This window comes from Sprattus sprattus, assembly GCF_963457725.1.
Source record: "Sprattus sprattus genome assembly, chromosome: 2".
In the NCBI taxonomy this organism is placed as follows: domain Eukaryota; kingdom Metazoa; phylum Chordata; class Actinopteri; order Clupeiformes; family Clupeidae; genus Sprattus; species Sprattus sprattus.
Window position 1 is genome coordinate 47047370 of NC_137921.1, and position 19922 is coordinate 47067291.

At 42.7% G+C, this 19922-nt stretch overlaps 1 protein-coding gene across 1 annotated transcript; it reads right to left on the reverse strand.

Moving 5' to 3' along the window:
* Positions 1 to 9045: 9045 nt before the first annotated feature.
* Positions 9046 to 19291, reverse strand: ccdc124 (coiled-coil domain containing 124). The gene is made up of 5 exons (XM_080833389.1): positions 19170 to 19291; positions 16901 to 17088; positions 12359 to 12554; positions 11769 to 11874; positions 9046 to 11444 (listed from the first exon to the last, which is right to left on the reverse strand). Exons 2-5 carry the CDS (start codon positions 17057 to 17059, stop codon positions 11243 to 11245), a joined length of 663 nt encoding a protein of 220 aa, XP_080689515.1. The 5' UTR covers positions 17060 to 17088; positions 19170 to 19291; the 3' UTR covers positions 9046 to 11242.
* Between the last annotated feature and the right edge of the window lie 631 nt (positions 19292 to 19922).

Here is a 19922-nt window from a genome sequence, read left to right on the forward strand (position 1 = left end):
TAGAAGCGAAATAATTTCAACATTTTCCCATATCAGTTGTTAGTGATACGTAAAAAGTAATCAGTTATCAGTTCAGTATCAAACATATGGGCTATCACCTGGCAGATGATAAGTTGTAAGGATAGAAGGGCTGGGGAAGATGTAGCTTGTTAAATAAGATGGAATCCTTCCTTATAGTGATGGCCTACCAAGGTTGTCCTCCTTATGGAGAAGATGCTCTGCATTTGTTCAAGTGGCATCCTCAGTGTCATAAGCTTAAAACTGACAAACATCATGATCCATCCCCACCGCTGTACGCCTGTGAAAGAAGGGACAAAAAAAACACGATAAACACACTTAAAGAGTATGAAAACAAAACATTTTTCAAATTTTCCTTTTTAATTTACCGTATTTTGACCATGTCGCCATCCAGTCAATATCAGTGAGCTTGTTATTCCCTGTGTGTTTCACATCAAAATGAGAGCCCGGCGAAATCTGCAGAAGCACTGTGCATACTGCTTGAATAGAGCAGGGAGAAAAGCAACTATCCACGTCTTTATGGGTGAGGACAAAGAGATGATGGCTTCAGGGTAGTGGACAAGTAGAATGCGGAGCTATATTTGGATGTGGCACATCTCTGTGTCATTAAAGCCAGTGGTCAGTGTCATAATAGGTCAAGGGGTGTTTTTGTGTCAGATCTGGGGCACAGCCGTCGGGGAAACTTGATCATTTTCATTAAGTAATTAGGCTCTGGCTGCTGCCTCTATAAGCACCTGGACAGTATGAAGTATCATTTGTTTCGTGGTTTGGAAGCAACATCCCTTACAACCATATAAATTGTTAATTTCCTGATCCCACAGACGTAGAGGAAAAGAATGAGTGAAAGAGAGAGAGAGAGAGGGAAGGAGGGAGAAAAGAGGAAAGACTGGGGAAAAAGGCTCTAATCTGGAGTAGCTTCTTATTCAAAAGTTGATTGACTGCAATGCTTGAATGGCTGCATGAACACTGCATTTACAAGTACCAACATCAACAATTAACATTAAAGATCGAAGGAAGCAGAGTCCTGCTGAGACTATAGTTCTCACCAAAGTCACTAATACGATGAGTAATGCAAGATGCACACTTTTGCTCCTAATGTCTTTTGGGAAGCATTTGGGCATCGAGGGAACAAGACCTGAAAGCACAATGATTATTTTGTACGGACCTTTCTATTACACACGTCTGTGATTTTTTTTTCCCTCGAAGAGAAGAGGGTTTGGCATTTTTAGAAATCCTGTAGGTAATCAAACCTGAAGTTCTTATGTAACGCACTCTCCATCTGCATAATTTATGCAGACAGGACATACCCCCATCACAAACACACACACACACACACACACACACACACACCTGTTCCTCAGACATGGTTTGCATGGAAAGCCTACCACCACTGGGTGGCCACACTGAGGAGCAACGCAGCCAGCATAAGGGGATCAGATATGACAGGAGCACAGACAACCTTGTCGCTGTCGCATAGATATGTTAGCATGAATGAGAAACAGCCATTTCTAGTGAATTCACAAAGTATTGAAGTGGCCTGTTAAAGAAAGAAAATGACAAAACATTGGAGAAATGTTATGAAAGTAGCACACGAGGCAATGAGGTATGACATTGCCTGGAAGTGATGCTAAGAATGTGATTTTGGAAAACCTATTAATTTGTAAATAGAATGTTATGATGCACAGGAGCGAGGGAGAGAGAGAGCAAGAGAGACAGAGAGAGAAAGAGAGAGAGAGCGAGAGAGACAAAGACCACGCTGGGGAAGGTGAAGGTTTTTCTCAAAAGCAAGCACCTCCTCCCTCCTCAAAAATTAAAAACAGCCCAGTATATAACCTACTTACTTACTTACTTACTTCAGTTATCAATTCAGTTGCAGAAGTATTTTTGTTGCATATTTCAATTGATCTGTTTGATGTATTTGAATTATATGTTGATCTGTAAACAGATTATTCTATTCTTTGTATTCAAAGAACACACAAATGCTTCAAGACCGGGAAGGTAATAGTTTTGTCTGTGAGCATCTCTGAAGCAGGGCTGCTGCTGCTGTTGTGCGTATAAAGGAGCATCTGTGGTCATGTTCTGGACTGCGACGCACAGCAGTTAGGGAGATGGAAGGACCCTGTCAGGAGCAGATGAGCTCCTCTGATCTGCTTTAATTTGGTGCCTCCCAGGGGAAAAAGAGAAACACAATAAAAAATGAGAAAGGGAGGGAGGGAAAGAAGGAGGGAAGGAAGAGGATAGAGAGAACAACAGGGAGGAAGCATTTGAGTCTTGTTTTCATGTTTATCAGAAAACAGTGCCGAGTGTGGTCATGATAAAACATCACCTCTATAGATTAGTGGCCACTGCTTACACTGCCAGATATGAATTTAAACAACAGTAAGATAGCATGTGTCCTGGAAGAGGTAAACATTGCTAGTCATAATGGGGTCATTATCCTGTGACACCAATTTATTTGCTGATATATGATGCTATGGACATCACTCAGTGCGATCTTCTAAAAGCTTATATGTGATGGATGACTTTAATGACCAGCAAACAAAAACTACATTTGTGAATAACAGCGGTAAGTAACAGGCACGGGTGCTGAAAATAGATCTAATAAGAAATGTATGGTGAAAAAGGTAATGACCCGAAGCTATACAGCATGTGTAGCCACAGCAATGAGAGTGTGAATGACAAGGGGGCCGTGATGCCGCTGAGAAGCAGGGCAGGAGGCTCTCAGAACATGGCGGCCATGCTGATAACTTTGAAGCTAGAGCGCTGGTTTTGAAATGGTTGCTCAAACAGTTTCTAGGATACTATCCCAATCTGGCATGGTATCTCCTGTTTGCACAAGTTTGCCGAAACACAAAGGCATGCATAGTCTTCTATGTGCAGTCAACCATTTCCAAATACTGAAACAACATACACACACGCACACACACACACACACACACACACACACATACACACACACACGCATGCATACTTATGATTCTCAAATTTTGGTGAATATATAACCCTGACAGTATATGTAGAGTTTCAACTGGCTTATAGTGCCTCTTATTGATTAATGCATTTAAAACTGTTCTAAAGTTTCATATTCAACTGGCATAGTGCCTCATATTGGTTAATGCATTTTAAACTGTTCTAATGTGTTCAAAGTGCCACACTATACAGTTTACATACATCTAGTCACCCACACTTTGAAAAAACAATACTGCAACACTTCCTATACATAAGATAAAAGATTGTAAGGGTGTTCTTACCTTATTTACACAGGCTGTCAATACACTCCGTTGTCTTGGAAGCAGGAAAGAACTTAAGAGCAATCTTGGCAACAGTTGGAGGTATGGTTCTCTTTAGTAAATGGGTGATAAATAAAAATGAATAAGCTTGGAGAGACAGGATCCAGACAGTGGACGGTGGTCCTTTCCCCCCCTGACACGGACTCTCGTTAGACGCAGGACTGGTCTTCCCTTTGAGAGTGATAATGAGGATTCATGCTGAAGAAAGGGCAGTCCAGCTTGTTAAGAGCTGCCATGCAAATGGGGGGCGGTGATGCCGGGGCATGGGGTGGGGTGGTGTGGGTTGGGGATGTGGATGGAGGTGTGTGGACTGTGGTTGGGGGCGTGTTACTGTGGGAAGGTGGTGTGTACAGACCCCAAAGCAACAGGCACCCGGCAGAGTCCTGGAGGCAGTTGACACTGAATCCTAGGAGGGAAAACCTCTTGTTTTTCAGCAAGTGGTGAAAAATTAAATCTCAATCACCAGTCCTCACAGTATCCCCTTGCAGGTGATGTTGTTGACCAGTGGTGTGGAGAGGGGGAGTAATGCTGGTCAGTCTGAAGGGGGAATGTGTAAATTAATGGAAGGGGTTGGTGGTGGAGGTGGTGGTGGAGAGAGGGGGGCGGGTCAGGGAGAGAAGCCATTGATGCTCAGCAGTTCAAAGGCCCACACAAAGCCTCTTATCTCCCCCGCCACAAGGAGAACATGCACAAAGCAGCAACTCGCATCAGAAACTACGCACTTGACAATACAAAAAAATACATATCTGCATCATGTAAACAAGGATCATATCAAATTCATCACAAATGTAGGCCTATAGTTGTTTGTAGTGATGAACAAGCAATAGGATTAGGTTAGGTTAGGATTATATCTTCACACAGAGGCTGAAAGCAGAGAAGTATTGAGGGTGTGTTTGGATTGAAAGTGTTACAATTCAAAAAGGAGAACCTATTAAAGCAGCCAAAAATTAACAGAAATCTAGAAGATATAATGGGGACACAGCCAAGACTTAATGGCTAAATACAAATAACAGTTATCTACTTAAATGCATGTCCTCACAACTGAAAATAATCCTTTAAATCCTGATGTTAACAACTCAAAACATTATCAGTAGATCATTAAATCAATTGGAAATTGGCATAAAAGCAGCAAGATATATTTCTATAATTATTTTTAAATCAAAATCCCACCAATGCTTACAAAATGGACATGGATTTGGTGGGCAATTAGAAATGGAACCCCCTTAAACGACCACAAATAGGAAAAAGCATCCTGTCCCTGCCTCTTCAATATGAATGCAGTGCAGAAAAGGACAGGGCTCAGCTGGGAGATAATAACACCAGAGTCCCTATGATGCTCAGCATGTCTACATAGTTACTTAACACCCACACATCATTTCTTAGTGGGATGTAGCATCATGGACACACTACAGTTCAGGTAATACATGTATCTCACAGGTAGTCAATGTTGTCCCTCAGGGAGAAAAAGGAAGAAAGTGAGTGTGTGGGGGGTGTGGGTGTCCATGTGTGTGTGGAGGGGTGATCAAATACCGTGCAACGTGACCTTGTCATGTACCAAGGCGCTGTTGTTGAGGGAATTCCGCTCTATTTTTAGAAGCGTGCTCTTGCTCCAAGCAGCGGGGGCTTTTCCCGGTAAAAGTCTTCCAGCTGCGGCAGAAACCAATCTAAGATGTTGAAATGGTCACTGGAAAAGAATAACAGATCTGTGTAGAAATATTCTACTCTATTCTAAGGACCTGCGCTGTCAAGGGAAACCATTTAAATTTCTGGACCTTTAAATGATGCATAAATAAGCATGTTTTTTCTTGCTTTATGTTTTTGTATCTCACAGTCATTGAAGCATGTTGTTAACAGCTCAGGTGTGTCATTTAATTCCTTCAATGCATTCAATAAAATAACAGACAGAAAAAGATGCAATTCAAAATGACATCAGATGTAAACCTGACATGATTTAATTTTGAAACATTCCTCACGTTTTAAGCATCAATAAAATGCTTAGCTATGCACCCTGTCCTTGAGTAGTATGTAATTTGGCAGTGACTCTGAAACTGTACGCAAAAGAGAGCCAAATGTTGTTCTATATCCCTGTATACAGGAAGGGTGTGTTTTTTAATTAACAGACACAGCAGGAAGCAATTGAAAACCTCAGAAGGCGGATAGGAAATGAACAATATGGAGCTAATGTTAATTATTTTGGGTTTAGCAATAAATAAGTGAGAAAACATTACATAACCTTCAGCAAAGGTGTTACTCTCAGGTTTGAAATAGTCTGCGTTTATGTGAACCAATAGAATGAACATGTTTGTGTAATAATCACCTTTGTCAGTCTATATTATGTCAATAAACCTCCTCCAAGGTAAATGAAAGTTCTGATTGATTAGCATCTGTCAAAATTTGGAGAGGAACTATTCTACATGATTGCATTATAACTCAAGTAACCTTCACGATAAAACAAGCCTATTGACTTACTGCTTTAATGTATTACATGAACTCCTCAGCCTTCAAGCTTAGTGAACAATGAGACATTACAGGTTGCAATGGGCTGAGGTCACATAAGAGATTTCTCTATCACATCTATAAGCTGTGAGGGGCTAACAAACCCTCATTGTTGTTGTGATGGTAAATTATCCATACTCAAGGCCTCCCAGGTGATAAATGGCATACGTGGATCATTTTGATGATCAGTCACAAAGTAAGCACTGAGTCCTCAACCTACAAGAAGCAGCTCTCCAATGTGGACAAAAAAAACACCTCATCTGTGATAATCAGTTATTAACACCCTACAAGAAGCAGCTCTCCTAGGTGGACAGTAAAAACACCTCATCGGTGATAATCAGTTATTAACCCTCTAAGAGAAATGTCAGGTCTACCAGTGTCGATACCACAAGGCCTGTCTAATAATGTGGGCCATACACATACGTATACCACATGGCCAAGAGCAATTGAATCCCTGAACATTACACCCATGTAATTGACAAACAAACTAATGACAATATTGAGTTACCTTGTATATGCCACTGGTCGACTGTCTCTACCATGATGTAAGGAGGAAGCTGGAGTGGTTTGTTATGCTCCCGATACCTGTTGCTCCCTAAACATCCTAACCAACAGGATGGGGCAGTATACTGGAATGGGTCACATGCAGACATAAATCCTCCTGTCCAATTTATATACGTATACAGTATATACCTCCAGCATTTAATTGTTGGGTACATCATTTCTGTCAATGGTCAAATTGATTAAGTAGAGTAAAATACAGACTAGTAGGGCACTATAGGGAACAAAGCCAGAGAGGCTGAACGCTGCTCTTGGTCTCTCGGCAGATGCCAAGGCAATTTCGTGTCTAGGTGACCTCAGGAGATACTTTTGATTTTCAGGCAGGCTGCTGGGGTGTGGTCAAATTCCCAGGCTCTACCAAGGCAGAACACATCACTTCATTTTGTCTGACTTGACGTCATCTCATTAAATGGACGTTTCATGGGAAACAAAACAAAACATTCATTAAATGGAGGACACTAGTGATGGAAGGCTATTAATGTTAATTGAGCTCCTCCCTACCGATTTCACTTTAATGGCAAAGAAAACTGTCGCAAAAGTGGCTCTTATTTATGAGTCATCTTAACACTCCCTTGCATTGTCCCATTAAAGTATTTAGGATAAAATAGACTGTTCTTTTACTTAATCGCAGCTGTTCACTCTAACCCCATCTCTAAACTCATGTTGCTATAACAAAAACATGAGCAGCAAAATGTTTTCCACTACCAGGCCGCATTCGTACGATGCGTCATGCCTCCTCCATGCTTTTAATGCATCTAGCGCTGAGTCTGAAAGAGTACACAGCATGTTGCAGTATGGGCAAAAATCAACTGGGCTCTTATCCACACTAAACTTAGCCAAAACATAACTCCCACCCTCAATCGAGCCCAATCAGCCTCCTTGCCCTCTTCTGTAATCAGTATAAAGTAGCTTACTCTTTGTGGTTTTGAAGTCTCTCCATGATCTGAGCGCCTTCTGTCTAGCTTATTTCAGTTCACAATTGCACTTTCAGTCCATCTGGCAACTCACACATCCCCTTTCTCATACTGAACCACTGGTGACAAAGCTTTCAGGATTGCAGGCCCAGCTTTGGACATCCTTGTTGTTTGATTAATTTCTTTGATTGAACTTTAAAGCATCACCCATTCTTTATGTTATTTATGATTAACATTTCCCCCAATACCTATCATAATTGAAAATGGATTTTGATTTAAGATTGATTTAAGAAGTTGAGTGTCTGTGTGTGCAGAGGGGGGTACAAGTGAGGCAAATAAAGTCAGGTCTAGTAAATCCAGACAAAAGGAAGCAGACAAAAAAAGATGATAAGTTTCACAGTATAGCTTACCAGTGCCTACCCCTGTCAGCTCAGGAGAACACATGCCATGGAATAAAGCATGTGTTCTTCCACCGGACGCTGAAGCGTTCCCCACTTGTCCACGGCAGAGATCAGCGCTCTCAGCTGCACACCCGCTAAAAGCCCGCGGACATTGCGGGAGACTCGCAGAACTAGCCAAACCGGCATTTTTACTGCGTCATCTGAGCGTGGGAGCATTTGGCACTGCCATCGTACCACCGAGCATCCCCCTGTGTGCAGTGCTGGGAAGAGCCGGGAACAGCCCTTGCTTCATGCACACTTCCAGGCTTGCTTTCGGGTAGCGTCCTAGCAAGGACACTAGCATGTCAATAAAATAAAGTTTCTTGAAGCCAAGCTAAAAAGCGGAGGTAAAAAGATTTTGGCGAATTGTCTCTCAACATTCTAATATTGTGTCTCCTGCACTTGCCCAAAATGTAACCCAAGTGTGAAATATTTGTCTGATTGTTCGGGGGGCAACCGCGATGTTGTGAAAGTCATCAAAATAAAATTCCTCAGGAAGCCAAGATGCACACGACAGAGAACAGTTAGGGTCCTCCTTAAACCTGTTCATACATTGTGTTACCAAGACAATGTAACTCCACAATAACCTGTCAATTGCTACACAAGCTTGTCATTTATCAAAGCACATTATCACCGGAATAACTTCAAGCACGTCATTATGTAGGCCTACACATCACAGCAATTCACTTACACGTCTCTTTATATGCACCTCATTGTTGAGTCAGACAAGCTGAAAAGCCTTATCTTAAAAAGCCTGCTTTAAGACAATGTTTCAATCCTCCTTTCTCATGTGACAAAGAGCTATAAATAGCACAGTTGAATCAACGGAAGTCATAATAAACCAGTTTAAATTTTGAGCTGGTGGACAGGTAGTATTAATGCAAGGGAAAAAAATGCCTTAATTAATTATATCACTTCAGGTCAACAGACTGAGAGGTCTGAGACTCATTCTCCAAATTAATATTACTGAACTAAGTCTGTTAAATCCAGGTGAATGCAAATAAACGTTCCCAATGGAGTCACACATTTGTACTGGTTTCCAGTGATGAGTGAGTATGGGCCTATGAAGTCTATCTCAAATACTGGAACATTTAGTTTAGAATCAGAGCAAATAAACACACACACATGTACCTGATCGATCACGTCATCCATTTCAAGACACTGAAGTCATATTGACTAGTACTCCAAGACCAAGGTCACCCTGGTCAACACTTTGCTCTGCTTGAACGCCAGGCACATTGTAGTGATTTGTGTGAGGTAAGTGTCACCATGCCATACCAAATGCACTCAACCATAAGCATCCAAATGAGACACAACTCTGCTGGATGAGATGATACCGGTTTCAATTTTATTGGTGCTTCCAAGAGATGCAGTCAACGTAAGGGAGCAGGTATTCCTCTCTTGACAAGATGCTGGCTTAGTTGTCCTTTAAAGTCAGTTTCATTACAGACGCAGAATGTGTTAAACAAAAAATCACCAAACTCTATGAATATTCAACTCCACCGATATTTATTGTGTGAGTCCATGGATTAAATCACTGCACGATAAATAAATTAAGGCATTCCTGAACTAAAACATCCCGATGAATATTCCTTATTCCTGCTTCTTGGATGTGCTTCAGCCACAGTATGAAGGCATCACAAACTAATGGACACTCTGGCAGTGATCAAAGGGGGGGACGAGGCATTTACATGCCAGAACCACAGGCAAATCCTCTGAATAAACGCTTCCTTTTTTTTGCAACTATTACTCAGTAGATGGTACCCTGACAACCCTTCCCCTCCTCTTCCCCATTCCATGAAAAAAAAAGAGAAAGGAAAAAATGTTTGCCATCGACACAGATCCCAGCAAGGAAGATGGAAGGGGAAAAAAACGAGATGGTGAAATGCCCTTGTTTTGTTGTTGTGGTGATGATGTTCTGAGCTGGAGATGAAGTGGTGTGGTCCTGCAGTAATGTAGAGCAGGCCAAGAGGGAGGAGAGGTTCCCGACACGATGGCATTGATCTCTATCCATGGGCCATCTATTCCTCAAAGGGGACCCCATCCATTTGAGCCCCAACTGAAGGACATTATTGATTTGGCGGCTTAATTAAAAAGAAGAGGACAGTTAGTGGTGGGGGAAGAGGAGTGACAAGGTGGGATGCTTTTTACCCACCACCCCATTCTCTTTTCCTTTTCACCGACCCTGATGTCCTTAAAGCACATTTGATACAGGTGCCATATGTTAAGGTCAGTTAGTTATTGACCTTCAATCAAGCCATTTTTAGAGCAAACACTAGCACCAGCAAAAACGAGTTAAATCAATTCGCACACAAAACACCTACCTTTAAACGCATTTTTTTCCCCCAGTTCATAAATACCGCTTGGGTTTTATCCTTTTTTTTTTTTTTACCTTAATCGGTAATTTTATTATCTTTTTAATGCAGTTCAATGCTTTTTTTCTCCTTGTTTCTGTATTTTGATTGGCTGTGGCGGGACTGGAGTACCTGAAGCGAGTGATGCACATAGATGATGAGGGGGGAGCCTTGTGCAGAGTGCTGGCAGCAGCGCCGCTCTCCAGATGCCCCCAACAAATGGATCTCGCCGGGTGGTGCGCACGACTAACGCCAGCATATGGCAGACCTGCCGACCGCAGGCTTGTAAAGCTCGCTGAATGGAAACTCTCTGCCACATCAACCCAACGAGATGGAAAAAGGTCATCAATTTCCTTTCATGTCTTTTTTTTCTTCCTTTATTTTGTGTGTGTGTGTGTCCAAAGTGGCCGAATGCAACGCAAGTGTTACACAAGCCCCTGCAATATTTACAAGTCCCCGGTTGACTGTGAAATACTGCAGGGAGAATGTTATGGATAGAGTGGAGAGTCCCACATAGTGGTGAGAGAGAACCTGCAGAGGAGGGGAGGGGGGGGGGAGGGCTTTATTGTTTTGACAACCATGACGGGCATCTCCAAAGGAGGAGGTTGTTAGGCAGCAGCACATCCATATCTTTCCTTGTGTGAAGTAGAACAAGTGATATGGACATGCGTGATGATCCAGAGTCAGCGCTTCCTCAAAGACAGTGAAGTATATAGTATACTGTGTGTGTCATGTAAGAATAGATGAGGTCCGTCACCTGTCTTGCTTGTCTCTCTTTCTCTCTCTGCATTTCCACTGGATACCAATATGACGCAAGTTAGTAAGTAATTTAGGTATCTATTCCTACACAATACAGGGATATCTGCTGATTTGAATGAGACCGAGAGAAAGAGAGAGAGAGAGAGAGAGAGTGTATGTAAAAAATGTCTCTGCTGACCTTATTGCCGTGGGGTGGATGCTGTAGAGATATGTGATCAGTTTACTTGTATCAGATTAACCTTCAGTGAAGATGCAACCTCTTTTAGAAATCTATGGGAATTTTAATAATACAGTCAATTGGGATGATTTCATTTTTAGATGTTGTGTGCATAGTTAAATAGTACTTGTTAAGTCATCATTTTTGCCACTGTTTCCTGATAGGTAGGTTGGATGATTGGTTGGTTGGCAGTTCACTTGGTGTTGTAAGTAGAGAAGCGCTGGTTGAGAGGATTCTCTGGGGACTTGGTCCACTCTTTCTTGAGCATCTGTTTGAGCTGCGACAGACGCATGTTGGGATTCTCCATCTTAAGGCGGGACATGTTGGCCTCCTCATAGGCGGCAAAGGCTGCCTTCATCCTCCGCTCTGGGTGGCGGTCCATCTCCTCCTTAGTGCTACAGAAATAGAACACAAATGGATGCTTTCTTGAAATGGTTCTACTGACCCATCCACATCTTCCATCTATGGGGGAAAGGGTTATCAAGGAGAAGTGCACTTACAAAACACTAACAACTGTATACTCACATTCTGAATAATAGGTAATAAATATCAAAGTTGTCAGATTTACCACCACTGCTACTCTGCATACTACCACTGTAACCTTCATTGCATACTTCACACTCCCACTTTTACCATAGAAGAGTCTCTTTTAGTGTGCACAATTACCCTGACTAATCACATACCACCAACTCCACACTGGACAAGGTCAAACCATGTACCTGAGCACAGAGATGGCATCCTCGATGGTTCTAGCCTCGACAGAGCCCTCTTCCGGGATGATCCGGTTCACATTCTCCTCCAAGGGCGTCTCAAGGTGACTTTTCTCTGTGGGGAGTGAGCAAGGGGGCAGATTAAAAGGTGCCTGATGGATAAGTGGCTTGAGGGGGGTCCTTGAATAAAACTGCTTGATTCAGCAACATTCAGAAGTCATTTTCCTACTGGGTACACTTTGATTAAAAAAACAGGATCCAATTGTTTGACCCTTCTAAAAAAGAAGATTTGATGAACGCCCACTTAAGGGCTTCATACCTTTATCAATCAATTTACACCAGTCTAAAAATTACAAACAAAAATGGCATTTTTGTTACAATGACCTCAAATACAGAAAAGGTGAAGAGTGGGTACCAATAGAGAAAGCAATAGAACGAGTTAAGAGGTGCAGTGTAACAAGCTAGATAGAAAAATGTAGAACAATCTAAATAATTACACAGTTGATAAACTACTTCAAAATCTAGAGAAATGTAGAAAAATCTAAATAATTACACAGGTGTAATGTACATGTACTATGGATAAAGTTAAATCCTCTCACCTTTCTCTACGGCCTCTGGTGGCTTCGGCTCTTGATCCTTGCGCAGGCTGTCCTCAATCTGAGCCCGTGTCAATTTTGCAGCTGCAGCTTCCTCCTTGGCAGCTTTGCCCCTCGTCTTGACGTCCTCCTCATCCAGAAGCCTCTGGTTCTCCTTCTTCCTCTCCAGGGCCTCCAGCCGTTTCTTCTCCTTGTCCTCCTGCACACAAGACAAACATCACAGGAGAAGTGCATGAGAACTCATTCAGCCTATGACTGTACGCATGAGGGCAGACATTTAGAATGGGTTTAAAAGAACTGGGAGACAACAGGAAACCACTGCAATAATAGTTCCTGTAACTTTCTCTCTACCACCATGCTTTGCTTACCTGTAGTGACTTGGTATAGTACATCCATTGCTAAATTAGTAATTGTGTGCAGGCCAGCGTGATTGGTTGATTCAATTTTTGGGAAGTGCTACCTGTAATAACAGCCAGCAGGCCTACACTAAGCAGCCTGACAGGCTGAAATCCCTGTGAAACTGTGGGAGTGGACATCACATGCATTCATGTGCACATGATTTTACACGGACTTCATTTACATTCAGATTGTTGAAGATAATGTGCATAACTTGTGTGTATATTGTGTTTGAAACTCTGATGAAAAACCTCATACACATCCTCATACTCATACACAAATGGTGGGATTGTGCACTACACGTGGTCCTACAGCAATTTGATAGATACGTCTGGCCAATAAAGTGCTAAATTCAGGTCCACAGATTCACAGGATAGAACAGAAGACTGGTCTTGTTTAAAAGACATGATGGTGAAGATCACCTGCACAGCCAAACAAGCTTTGATTACACTGGAGTGCCTGCACTGAGAATTGAAATCCAGGTCAACAGAATCGAAGAGACACTTTAGACAACCCCTGCAGACCCCCCCCCCCCCCCCCCCCCTCCCCCACACACACACACACACACACGCAGACCCCCCCCCCCCCACACACACACACACACACCACCACACACACACACACCTCCCATCCCTACTTCAAAATCCCCTAGTCCCCAACTGGTAGGCTCAGGTCTAGACAGACAATCAGTCTGCTCATGGTTGTCCCTCCAGACAGAATGATATTTTAGCAGGGGGAGCGACAGACCAGACATCCAGGAGAATCACTGCAACAGACAGCAGCAAAATAAAAGAACGACCAGGAAGGGGAAAAGAAGAATCAGGTCAGAGAGAAGCCTGCACCAACACAGAGCACCCTGGTTAAGGTTACCACCGCAAGGCAGAGGCTCACATGTGGGCCAATGATATACTGCGATGTAATTAACAGAGTAACACGCAAAACCACACGGCACCCTCCACACGCTTGCTTGAGCGAGCTGCAGCTCCGATAAGCCTGGTGTCGGGTGTCGGCGCTGTAACCGAAGTCCCAGGAACAGGGTGTGATTTAGCATTTTAACCACAGCCACTTAAGGAAGTGGCCCAGCGAACGGGGCGGCCTGCGGTGCTATCGTTCACCCCAGGTGCCCGTGCGGGACCGCACCGGCTGAATTATGCATGTAAGGGACAGCATGGGATCGGGGTAAGGAGCAAAGGCAACTTGGACACCAGGGCAAGGGGGGAAAGAAGAGAAAGGACTGTGTGGTAGGGGAGAGAGAAAGGGGAAGAGAGAGGGAGGAGCAAGAGGAAAGGACATATTGGGGTGGGGGGGGGGGTGAGGGGGGTAGAAGAGACAAACCACCATAAAGAAAAAGAAGTCAGACAGAAATGAGCAGGTGAAGGAGGGGAAGCGCGAGGTGACCGTGAGTAGGAGAGGAAAGATAATAAAACCCCATTGCTCTCTATCTCTCAAGAGAGTTCACACATCTCAGTGGCAGGGATCAGCTGGCAGGCCAGTCTTCTCTGGTCATCAATCACAATGCGTGACTGTCAGGTTCAGATCACCTTCCCGTTCTCATAATGACAGGCTTCTCATTCTCTTTCTCCTTCTCTTCATTTCTTCCTTCCTTCCTCTCCTTATTCCTTTTTTTAGCCCTGATGGAGCTTAATTTCCTGTGTAACCTCACACCCCCATCATCTACCCTTTAAGCTCTAGATGACTGGCCCTCCCTGGGAACCCAGCTTGATTAGTATGTAAAAGGAGCCTCCCGTGACACCAGAAGAAAGGAGAAAAAGAAACTGACTTGGATGACAGTTCTGATGACCACGCAAGGGCAGGTGGGAGGGTTGGGGTGGGTTGCTGGGGGTGCAACAGCTGGGCACCAGTGGCCTCCATGTCTCCCCTTGCAGCAGTCAAAGTGTCCTGTGATCTGAGGCACCGGTCAGGGGACGTTCAGAGCTAAAGCTGCCCACATAGCACTCACCTTGGCAAGTTCCCAGGGTCTGCTCCCGAGGCAGGAGTTGCCAGACACCGCATGCCCACTTAGATCACTGTCAAAGAGCAGGGGTTGAGGACAGCAAATGGTACAGTGTTGCCAACAGGGGCTAGCACAAGAGGTGACTGATTCACTATAGGACAGCCCTTGGGTGACAGGAACTTTCAGAACTCCAAAGCTGAGCCAGTGAACCATGTGATGTGGTGCATTTGCATCAGTAACAACTCTATGAACCATGTGTTGGAGGGTGTGATAATGAACAAGGCCAAAAAGGAAAAGAACGAGAAGGAATTTTTTCAAGTGATGGACTTTAACAGCACATCAATGGAGACCTGAGGTTCAAAGAACATGCCTACCTCAAATCAGCCAAATAGCTCCTGAAACAAAAGGGCACAAATAAGGATCGAAAGCTTTCCCTTATGACTTTCAAGAGTATATACCTGGATTCCACTAACCATCAGCACTTCAACTCTGGAGTTACTTCATATCTGCACCTGATATGCTCTAACACTGAACTATGCTGCCATCATGTGGTTACAAATATGTACTGTGCCCTTTGAAACCAAATGCAAGGCTCTTGAATGATCACTACATATTGGTGTGTCTAATAGTAAGTAAACATGTACAATTGTTTTACTTCTTCGTGTGTACCTGTGGCATGACATCAACTTTACATCTTTGAGTATATCATGACATGGCACTGCCATCCCACACATTTTGAAGGCATCTGTTGGGGACACTAAGAAACTGAACAAGCTGATAAGAAAATAATGGCTCTGCTCTGAAGCCCATCTAGATGCTTAGAGGTAAGAATGTTGCGAAAAATGCTCAACATAATGGACTTCACATCCCCTACACGAGCTACTGGTCAGACAGCAGTCAGAGGATCCTTCAGCTCCGCTGTATTCAGGACCACTACAAGTAATTCCTGCCCACCATAATAAAAGATATATAATAATAATAATAATAATAATAATAATAATTAAAGTTATGACTCTCCTCTGGGCTGGGAGTTGAAAAGGATCCTGAGTGGCAATACACAATGCACATTCTACATTTTAATTTGGTAATATAGTAATATATATATATATATATATATATATATATATATATATATGTATGTTTTGTGTAAGTTTTGTGTTTTTGTGGATCTGCCAGCACAACCCTTTCCCCCAAGGACTGGTAACTCCAATATAGTAACTGGGCATTTACAGCTGCCATAGTATAACCGTTACCTAGCTAAGCATAAGACTGTTTAACCTTTGCCAATTGTTCATTGATTTGTTATTTTCACTGAACATGACATATTGGGATATATATTCATGGTTATTTGGTAGTTTGCTCCGCCACACCATACAAGGGTTAATGTTAATTGATTCCCAGAGTAGGGTCATAGGTTTTGAATGCATTACTAACCATTTTCCTCTTCTCACTTGGTATTCACACAGACTACACATACATTGGCCTTAACATTCCCTTAAAACGTGAAGAGAACACTTAAACTTTGCGCTTCACATAGTCTCCTTTTTTGCTCATCTCCCAATTTTTGTAACCTGGCACGTTTGGCTGGCACATATGCTTAATAAACGAGCTGGAGACACGAATCGCAGTTCCGTCTACGCCAGCATCTGTATGACTCTTCAATGCAGGAGCATGTCATAGCGCCTAGGCTATTTCACTGTGCTCTATTTGTCACATTACATCTTCTTATTGCCGCTTTGAGCAGTTAATCCACAAATTAAGGCTGGTTAACGGTCACGTACATTCCACTGTGCTCATTGGGCACATTTTACTTTACAGCGGTGTAGATGGTATTTTTCTCAGCAGCAACACCTATCGCATATAGAAGACTGCAGCAACTTACACTTGCACCAAGCTCTGACATAAAATGTTTTGACACGGTGTTGACGTCACCGTTGGTGCACGCATCAGTCAACCATACTGGCCACTTTAGTGAGTCATGGATTTGTACTTTTCACAATAAAAAATGGTGCAGTCAACAACTCTAATCCATTACACTTTTTTGGTCATATTCAGCTAATTGCTCCTCATTGTTCTTAAGCTGTCTGTTCAGTGTGTGCACTCAAAAACATTAAAATGTTCACACACAGTAGGCTACTGACTGTGTAAAGGGGAAACATTTGATGCTGTGTGCAATGTGAGCACACAGGTCTTACCGAGCGTTGTTGTTTCTTCATCACATGTTTGTCGTTGTCTTCCCATAACGCATCCTCAAGCTCCTTCTGCCTGCGTGCATCTGCAACGGCCTTGGCCTCTGCTTTACGGGCCCGCGCAGTGACCGACTTGGAGTTCTCGCCCTGGAACTTCTTCGGCATCCCCAAGAATATCCCAGTGCTGAAAGAAACTAGACCACAACAGTGTAAACCTACTACACAGCATCAAAATTTACATCTACAAGAAGTCATCCCCTTTTGTCGAAGGGCTTGATCTCAATATAGGTTTCCTATATAATGCAGTCGACTAACAAACACAAAACACCAAACGGTGTGATCAAATTAGTTCCAAATAATGGGCATTGAAGGTGAAACGTGTAGTTTTTGCTAACCAAAATAAACATGTCTCTGGACCTCCTACAGTGATTCAACTTTGGCAGAACAGTGGCACAATAATATGTTGTGTTGTGGTCGGTTTAATAAATTATTGTACGTTTTTAAAGTCTAAGCTTATGTCAGTCTCTCTTTTTATGTTGGGTTCTCACAACGAGCCAAATTGGGGGGCTCGTCCTGTGATGTTGATCTCATCCGGATTGGATTTATTTGGGATTGGCAGGACTTTGGGGTTCGGTGAGTTATTGCTCCTTTTGTGTGTTCGCTTGTGTAACTTGGTAAGCTCCTTTAGGTAGTGTGATCCAGCAGAGTAAGGCCCAGCACAACTCTTCCTGTGGAGTACTGTTTTTTGTTCTGCTATGTTAATTATTTTTTTTGTGTGTTAGTGCCTATCCGCGGTGGGGGTACGCATCAGAGCATGGTAGTAGGGTTAGAGCTCAGTTGTTGTTTTTGTTGTCATATCCAGCTGCTCAAGTTCTATGGTAAGGCAGTCATGTTGTTGTGTTTAGCAGTTGTAGGCTACAGACAAATGCAAGTTGTACTATGAAGGAGAGCCTTTGCAAATGCAGTATACCATATGTGGCACAGATTGCGACTGTCACCAGGCAGTTGTGTGTGGTTGTTATATTGGTTAGGTAAGGTTGTTTCCCAACCAATTGCAAAGGGAATTTGACACCTTTTCTTGGTATAACTAAACAAAATTACATTACGTCTCAAAGCACATTTGTTTTTAACAACAAAAACTACGTATTTCACCTTTAAAGACAATTAGACCTAATACCAGCAGTCAATGACACTCTCTGTTATACTGACTCATAGCTGCATAGGACGCTTTTTAGCCAATACATCCCTTAACATTGGCGTTGCATAAATGGTTTGGGAGTCGAAATACAAAAATGTATGGCTTAGTTAAACAATCTAAAAAATATATATATATATTAAATATATAAATAAAAAGATTCACTGATATGCTGAATCTTCACAGCCCAGTTGCTTACTCGGTATGACAGGCAAGCAATGAATCAGAGACAAAATGACGCTGGCACAGCGTTTCTTATTAACCAAACTGCTAGCTCGCTTGCTACCTTTTGTTCACTGCATGCTGCCTACATGCGTTGCAAGTTTGAAAGCGTACTGATATAGTTAAATGGTTTGGAAGGTCCAGCGCAATCACACGCCCTTTACCTGGGGTTAAAAATCAAGTAACTCATGTTAAAAGTCGTGAGCTAGCGTTATTTCTCTCGGTAGTTAGCTTAGTGCTGCAAAAGACATGGCGCTTCGAGTCACCTGGTACTAAATGAATCGGACATTACTTTGTATTTCACATATCCACTGTTCTAGCAAGCTTGTTACCTTTAGTTCGAGAAGAATAAGTAGCATAGGCTGTATAGGAACTGAAGCTAGTTTAACTGACCAATTGTTTCAGATGAACAGGCTAGCCCTAAATGCATCACTGACATTATTGTAGCATTAACTAGCTAGCTATGAAGTCACAGTACGAGTGTGTGGCTTCGTTTTGTTTTACTTGCCTGCAGGCGTATGACATTCTCTATCAAAAATTGGTTTCTCGATCAGTAACGGAAATGAGAGGAACTTAACCAGCTATCTATAACCTAACCTATACAACTTCGTGATAGCCAACCTAAATGCTAGTATGTCCATCCTCATCTTGCACTACCTAGAAACTAGCCATACATAGCATTATGAACTAGACATATTTAACGTTAGCCTTATGAACACTGGTTAGCTAGCTCTTAATCGGTTTTCACTCACTCAAAGATTGGTTAGGGGTTCTCATTCTTTGCCTGTCGGCGAGGAAATTATGGGATGAGCCCTTAAGACATACAGAATGACATAGGAAAACATTTATGCACTGTACCTCAGCTGTAATTACGTTCCTGTATGAGCCTCCTCCAGTGGGCTATCAGCCTGGGCTCTGCTTTAGCATAGCCTGTTACGTTAGCTGTACAGCAGTTTGTTTTGGGTCCTTCGTGTCAAATGACGATTTGTAATGACGCAACACCACAACAGAGAGCCATTCACATACTGTTGTCATTTTCACACTCTATCTATTCTTAAGGGTTGTCTTTTTCAAGAGCATAAACGGTCACTGGTCAACTCAACTGATCATTGTGTGTCCTTGCATGCCTTGTGCTTCAAACTCTACATTTCTATCTATTTTACATAAGGCACTTCTACCATGCATTTTGCATAAAAAGACATCTTACGATCAGGTTACACTCATTCTGGTTATTGATACTGGTAGTAAGACCTGTTGTTGTGATGTGTTGCTTTGAGAGTTGTCCCAATGTACTGTCACTTCACAAAAGCCTTGTGACTTTACGACCACGGGAATATTTACTTCGTGACGTCATTAACGAGGAAAAGACCGCACCGAGATGGAGTCTTCCCGAGAGATAGAGGATTTTCAGATGAACAATGCTAGCAGTCAGCCTAGCTCTAGTGAATGTAATGGTCATAGCAAAAGACTCAAAGAACTAGAAAACGTCGTTTTGCAAACAAGTTTAAATAACATACGGATGGAGCCGGAGGAAGTCTTGACGTTGGATGAAGTCAGTGACCAAGACTGCCACGGCAGTGAGTGTTTGAACGGTTTGCCCCATGTTGCTTC